Below are 6,302 nucleotides of genomic sequence, written 5' to 3'. Positions count from 1 at the left end.
AAAGAAGAGAGTTCACCAAGAAGAGACGAACTGCTGCTGTTGATTTGTCTTCTTTACTAGTCGCAGAAGACATGATCGCCCAGTATGAGGGAGAGATGGATCGTCAACGCAGACTGCTGGATACCATTTTAAAACCCGTGATAAAGTTACACAGAATAGGTATGTAAACATATAATGGTCTTCATAAACTAACTTAGATGGTTCAACTGAAGTTACTTTTCAGACAGAAATGACATGAACGCGTCTCTTTTTAAAGCAAACATAAACAGTAGCTAATATGTATAAAGCACGTTAAAAGCTGACTTACTGCAGAGATTAGAAACTAGAGCTGTAGTTGGGAGCTAACAAAGACGCGTACGTACGAATGTTGCACGTTGTGAAAGGATGTTCCACTTTGACCTCGGTGCATGTGCTGTGATTTGCTGTTGTAGCTATGCGTATTAATATATATATATATATATATATATATATATATAGGCAGTGTTGGGTATAGTTACTTTGGAAAGTAGTTAGTTATGTTACAACGTTACCATCAATTAAAAGTAATCCGTTACGTTACAGCATTACCTATGAATAAAAGTAACGCGTAAGAGTACTCATGCGTTACCAAAAATGAAAAGCCGTTTACAGCGCCTCGCACATGCTGCAACTCAGAGGCACACAGCCTCCTTTAAATGCACTGAGAAGTGCTGACAATGAATAACGTCATTCATCCAACCAAATTAACTCTGCAGGATAACAATACCAGGGTGATGGAGTGGTGCTTCTTGGATACAAGGTGTTTTGTTAAACTGACAAAAAGCAGGCTGCAGTCGGAATTTTTCTTTCCTTATCCGGAGAAATTCTTAAAGTAACGGATTACTTTTTTAAAAAAATAACGAAGTTACTGATTACTTAACGCACGAAACTAACGCGTTACGTTACAAGTTACACGAAAAAAGTAATTAGAGTAGCCTACTCTAACGCGTTACCCACGACACTGTACATAGGATGAAAGAGCTCAGGATAAATAAAGCGAGGAGGCAGCTGCATCTTCCACATTAGTATGTGAAGCCGAACACCCAAACTCCTCTCCTTTAGGTGTCACTGTCCGCCTGATTACTCCAGCCATAGACCGTAAAAACAACCTTCACTCAGTTCCATCATGATGTTACTTCCAGTTATTATAGCTTCAAATAACAACTTGAATTAAAGGTTCTCCATAAACACTTGGACTTGCAACAACATATGTTTCCCAAAGATGGTTTCTGACATTTTATGTAGTACATAAAATGACAGAAACCATCTTTGAGAAACATTTAGTTAACTTGTGTTTTGACTTTTTAATTTGGCTCATGTCCTATTATTTATCACGGAGGGGGCGGGGTTTATGACCTATGCTATACTTCACCCAGCCACCAAGGGGAGCTCAACTATCTTTGGCTTTACTTTTTGGGACGTGATTCCCACCATAGACTAAATGATGGACGCTATGACAGCTTCTAAAAAGTTGAACCAAAGCACGAAGAAACTCCCCTCGGTGACTGGCTGTAATAGGTCATAATTCCACCTCTTCCATGTTAGTGGATGGGACTTTGGCCAAACTGAAACACTGAAGTACACGATGGTTTCTGTCATTTTAGGTAGTTAATATAATGCTGTCGTGTGTTCAAGAATCCAGTGTTTTCTGGGAAGTTTCGTTTTGCACACTACAGAAACAGGATGTGACATCATGGTCACTAACGGTTGTCGTGATAAATGCTCTGTGAAGCTCTTTGTACGCTGTGAGAGTAGGAAAACATAGCTACAGTGTATAGTTCAACATTTCTTTGTAACTGGCAGAGGTAGAGCACAGCAGAGTATAACTTGGCTCTACTCTCAGACAGTACTACTGTGCTGACTCTTGCTCCAAAGTTACAAGATGGCGCTTCCCATATCCCTGGAATTCTAGCATCAGTTTGACCAATGGAAGGAAGTGGCGACATGTTATCCATTTTTATTTTTTTTTTTAACAGTCCACGATTCCAACCTTCAGCACAGTTCTGACTTGAGTCCTCCAGAATGGGGTTGAAAGATAATAGCAAACCTCATAAGGGCTTTTCCCAAAGCTGTTTACACCTTACTGTAGACATGGTCCTTATTATGCAAAGGATTTATCCAGTAGACCTTCACAGAAACTTAGTTGTCTGTAAAACAGTATATTGTCAGTCACAGCATTGCAGCCTTTTAGTTTTTCCCAAATAACAAATGTGACTAACTTACTCTAAAACAAAGTACTCTAAAGCTATTTTTTTTTTTTTTTTCATTTATTTTTTCTAAGCTTCCCCTTGTCTTACTGCTCTGTTGTCACTTTAAGTCATAGAATTACTATAAATTAACTATAGCTGACTTGACCTGCTGTCTGTCATTTTAAACAACTCCTTCTTTCTCTTTGTCCTTGTAGACTTTCCACAACAACATGTCTGTAAGGAGGAGGAGGTTCTCACTAACCAGCAGCTCTGTAACCAGGAGATGAACTCCAGTGTGAACCAGGAGGAAGCAGAGCCTCCACAGATTAAAGAGGAACAGGAGGAGATCTGCACCAGTCAAGAGGGAGAGCAGCTCGTACCGAAGGAGGAGCCTGATACCATGATGGTGACTCCAGTTTATGAGGAAACTAACCACAGTGAACCAGAACAAAGTGGTGACCACCTCGCCAATTACAATTTTCCAGAGAAACAGGATCAGGAAGGACTGCAGCACGTACATCCAGAATCGAGTAGAAATGCAGAGCTGAAGTCAAATATGGGACGTGACATTAACAACATAAACAACTTTACACCGACGGACAGTAAATTGGATGTTTTTCGAACCGTCCCAAAAAATATGTCACAAATGAAGAATAATCACAAGATCCAAAGTGGCATGAAGCCATATGCTTGTAACACTTGTGGGAAAAGTTTCTGTCAAAATGGTGAGTTAACTGTCCACATGAGAACTCACACAGGTGAGAAGCCATATTCTTGCAAAACATGTGGGAGAAGTTTCAGTGTAAGCTCTTCTTTGAAAAAACACATGAGAACTCACACAGGTGAGAAGCCATATTCTTGCAAAACATGTGGGAACAGTTTCAGTCAAAGCTGTGCTTTGAAAGACCACCTGAGAATTCACTCAGGTGAGAAGCCGTATTCTTGCAAAACATGTGGGAAAAGTTTCCGTCTAAGCTTTTCTTTGAAAAGCCACGTGAGAACTCACACTGATGAGAAGCCGTATTCTTGCAAAACATGTGGGAAAAGTTTCAGTCAAAACTGTAATTTGGTAAACCACATGAGAACTCACACAGGCGAGAAGCCGTATTCTTGCAACATATGTGGGAAAAGGTTCTGCAATGTTAGTCCTTTGATTGTCCACATGAGAAGTCACACAGGTGAGAAACCCTTTCCTTGCCAAACGTGTGGAAAATGTTTCAGTCATAGTGGTGCTTTGACTGCACACATGAGAACTCACACAGGTGAAAAGCCGTATCCTTGCCAAACATGTGGTAAAAGTTTTAGTACTAGAGATCGGGCAACTCTCCACATGAGAACCCACACAGATGTTGAACCCTTTCCTTGCCAAACATGTGGGAAATATTTCAGCGATAGAAGACAGATGACTGTCCACATGAGAATTCACACAGGTGAGAGGCTGTGATGCTGCAAAACATGTGGGAAGCGTTTGTTGGAAGTAATTTTTTCGATGCTTGAGAAGACATTGTCCTGAAACATCTGTGGAGAAATATTGTGAAAAATTCATATACATTACAACTTTTTCTTTCTTACTTTAGAGGTGACACTAACAAATTGTAAAAGTGTACAACATGTTGTTAAAGGCTTTGTATAAATAAAATTGTCAAAGAAGTTTGATAATAAAAAGATTTCATTTGAAGCATCGTCTGCTGAAAAAAGAAAACGTTTACATTTTAGCCAGAGGCAAATGGTTTTGAAAGAGCAGTACAAGAAGCCATCTACATAAACCCCAATTTCTGAACAGATGAGGTAGACTGAGGCATCACTTATCAGCCACTTACAACACAGTCTGGATATCAGTCACCAGAAAGCTTCACTCGCATTCACATCTTGAATCTGGAGTTTCTGGTTGTGGATGGTTTGTTAAAGTATCAGTCATTGAGAAAAAGAGGACAGCATCCAGGTTAATCTGAACATACTGTATCCCTCTAACTGCAGGTGATATATCCTAATCATGTGAGTGTCAGGTGGGCACCACCCACAGATGTTCATATTACAGTTTTTCTCAGTTGCTAAAACACTAAAATCCATTGGCTGAAGAAAGTTCTCAGTTGCTTGAACTCATTAAGCTAACTGTTCAGTCTGTTGTCAATACCTTAAACCATTTCACATGGTTTAGCAAAACTCTAAACACATTCTCATTCTTAAAACACATTCTGCACTCTTATGCACATGTCATCCATACTGGTAAACACAAGTGGCAACAATTACATATAAAGAGAGCAGAAATGTCATTGATTGAACACAATCAGTCAAAATTGATTTCACTTGTTTCAAATGATGTGACAACCAATATAAGCCAGTTCAGAGAGCAAACAGGTTGTTGAAGGTGGGAATGAGAAAGTGTGAGAATGGATAGAAGAATTTATGTGAGAGGACGAGGACGAGTGCGTATGAGAAAGAGAAAGAGGAGGACGAAGAGGAAGAGGAAGAGGAAGACAAAGAGTGGAAATATCCGATGAAATTCGAGCAACAATCATAGACCATGTTGTTGTCCATGGACTGACAATGAGGGAAGCAGGACTTAGAGTGCAACCCAGTTTGAGCCGATTTTCTGTGTCCACCATAGTAAGGACATTCAGAGAAGAGAACAGGTACAGTATACTACTGTATTTTTGTAATTATAAATTTACTGTACTACAGTATATGCAGCTGTTCCAATAGATATTTGTAAAATTCATCACTGTATTGCACTGCATGAATGTTTTTTGTAACTGCATATCTACTTTTTATAGAATTGCAAGGCTGCCACGTGCAGGTGGAAGGACAGTTATATTCACTCAGGAGCAAGAGACCATTATAGTGGGCATGGTCCTTCAAAATAACACAATACGACTCAGAGAAATCCAGGAACGAGTGATACAAGACAACACACACTTCCAGGGAATCGACAGTGTGAGCATTTCCACAATTGACCGTGTCCTCTATCGTAACAGGATGCGAATGAAACAAGTTTACAGAGTACCTTTTGAGCGCAACTCACCAAGGGTGAAAGAACTGCGAGCTCAGTATGTGCAAGTAAGTGTACATCCAGACACATTTACTGTAATCCAGATTGTCGACACATACTATGTGAATGACATTACTCTTCAGTACAATGTATATGAATCAGAAGTGCATACATTAGGCCTAATTGTACTCTACAGCATAGCACTGTCTCTGTACAACTTACACAATTCTACATACAGTATATTGTATTTCTACACAGACAATATTTGACTTGGAATCCTTGAACAGACCCCATGAGTTCATCTTTGTCGATGAAGCAGGCTTCAATCTTCAAAAGAGGAGAAGGAGAGGCCGAAACGTTATTGGACAGTGGGCCATTGTTGAAGTCCCTGGTCAACGAGGTGGCAATGTCACAATCTGTGCTGCTATCAGCAACCATGGTGTTATACATCACCATGTTACATTGGGGCCTTATAACACCCAGCATCTTCTCAGATTTCTTGTCAGTCTAAGAGATGTATTATTTGAGCAGCAGGTTCAAGAGCAGCAGGGTCAAGAGCAGCAGGGTCAAGAGCTAGATCCCATGCCCACCTATGTAATAGTGTGGGACAATGTCAGCTTCCACCGAGCTGCTCAAGTGAGGGAATGGTTTACCATCAATGGGCAGTTTATGAACCTGTACCTCCCTCCATACTCACCTTTCCTGAATCCGATTGAGGAGTTTTTCTCCTCTTGGAGATGGAAAGTGTATGATAGACAGCCCTACACCAGAGTAAATCTGCTGCAAGCCATGGATTTAGCCTGTGGTGATATAGGTGAGGAATCATGTCAGGGCTGGATACGGCACACCAGAGGCTTTTTCCCCCGTTGCCTCAGGAGGGAAAATATTGCATGTGATGTTGATGAAGTGCTCTGGCCTGACCCAGCCCAAAGACAAGAAGAAGCCCATTGATCACATGTTTAGTCCTTTGATTTTTGTCACTTTCATTGTATACTGTAGCACAGTGCATTGTAGGCTGTATATGGTATAATAAACAAATTGTATGGCCCTGAACATTGTGCTTTCCATTTGTTTTCAGTACTGACTGCTCAATAGATTTCGACTGG

General features: G+C 40.4%; 1 protein-coding gene across 1 annotated transcript; it reads left to right on the top strand.

Moving 5' to 3' along the window:
- LOC311495772 (uncharacterized protein) lies at positions 1 to 4,813 on the top strand. The gene is made up of 2 exons (XM_084555359.1): positions 1 to 159; positions 2,423 to 4,813. Exons 1-2 carry the CDS (start codon positions 72 to 74, stop codon positions 3,649 to 3,651), a joined length of 1,317 nt encoding a protein of 438 aa, XP_084411485.1. The 5' UTR covers positions 1 to 71; the 3' UTR covers positions 3,652 to 4,813.
- The last annotated feature ends 1,489 nt before the right edge of the window (positions 4,814 to 6,302 follow it).

The sequence above is a fragment of the Chelon labrosus genome (assembly GCF_963514085.1).
Source record: "Chelon labrosus genome assembly, chromosome: 11".
Taxonomy (NCBI): domain Eukaryota; kingdom Metazoa; phylum Chordata; class Actinopteri; order Mugiliformes; family Mugilidae; genus Chelon; species Chelon labrosus.
Note: the sequence above shows the minus strand (reverse complement) of the source record. Positions and strands in the feature narration are given on the sequence as shown.

What these genes read in the sequence shown, in the direction of transcription:
- LOC311495772 (XM_084555359.1), top strand. Translation starts at nt 72, where the DNA reads ATGATCGCCCAGTATGAGGGAGAGATGGATCGTCAACGCAGACTGCTG. An exon ending in GATAAAGTTACACAGAATAG is followed by an intron (nt 160 to 2,422) that starts GTATGTAAACAT and finishes TTGTCCTTGTAG; the next exon opens with ACTTTCCACAACAACATGTC.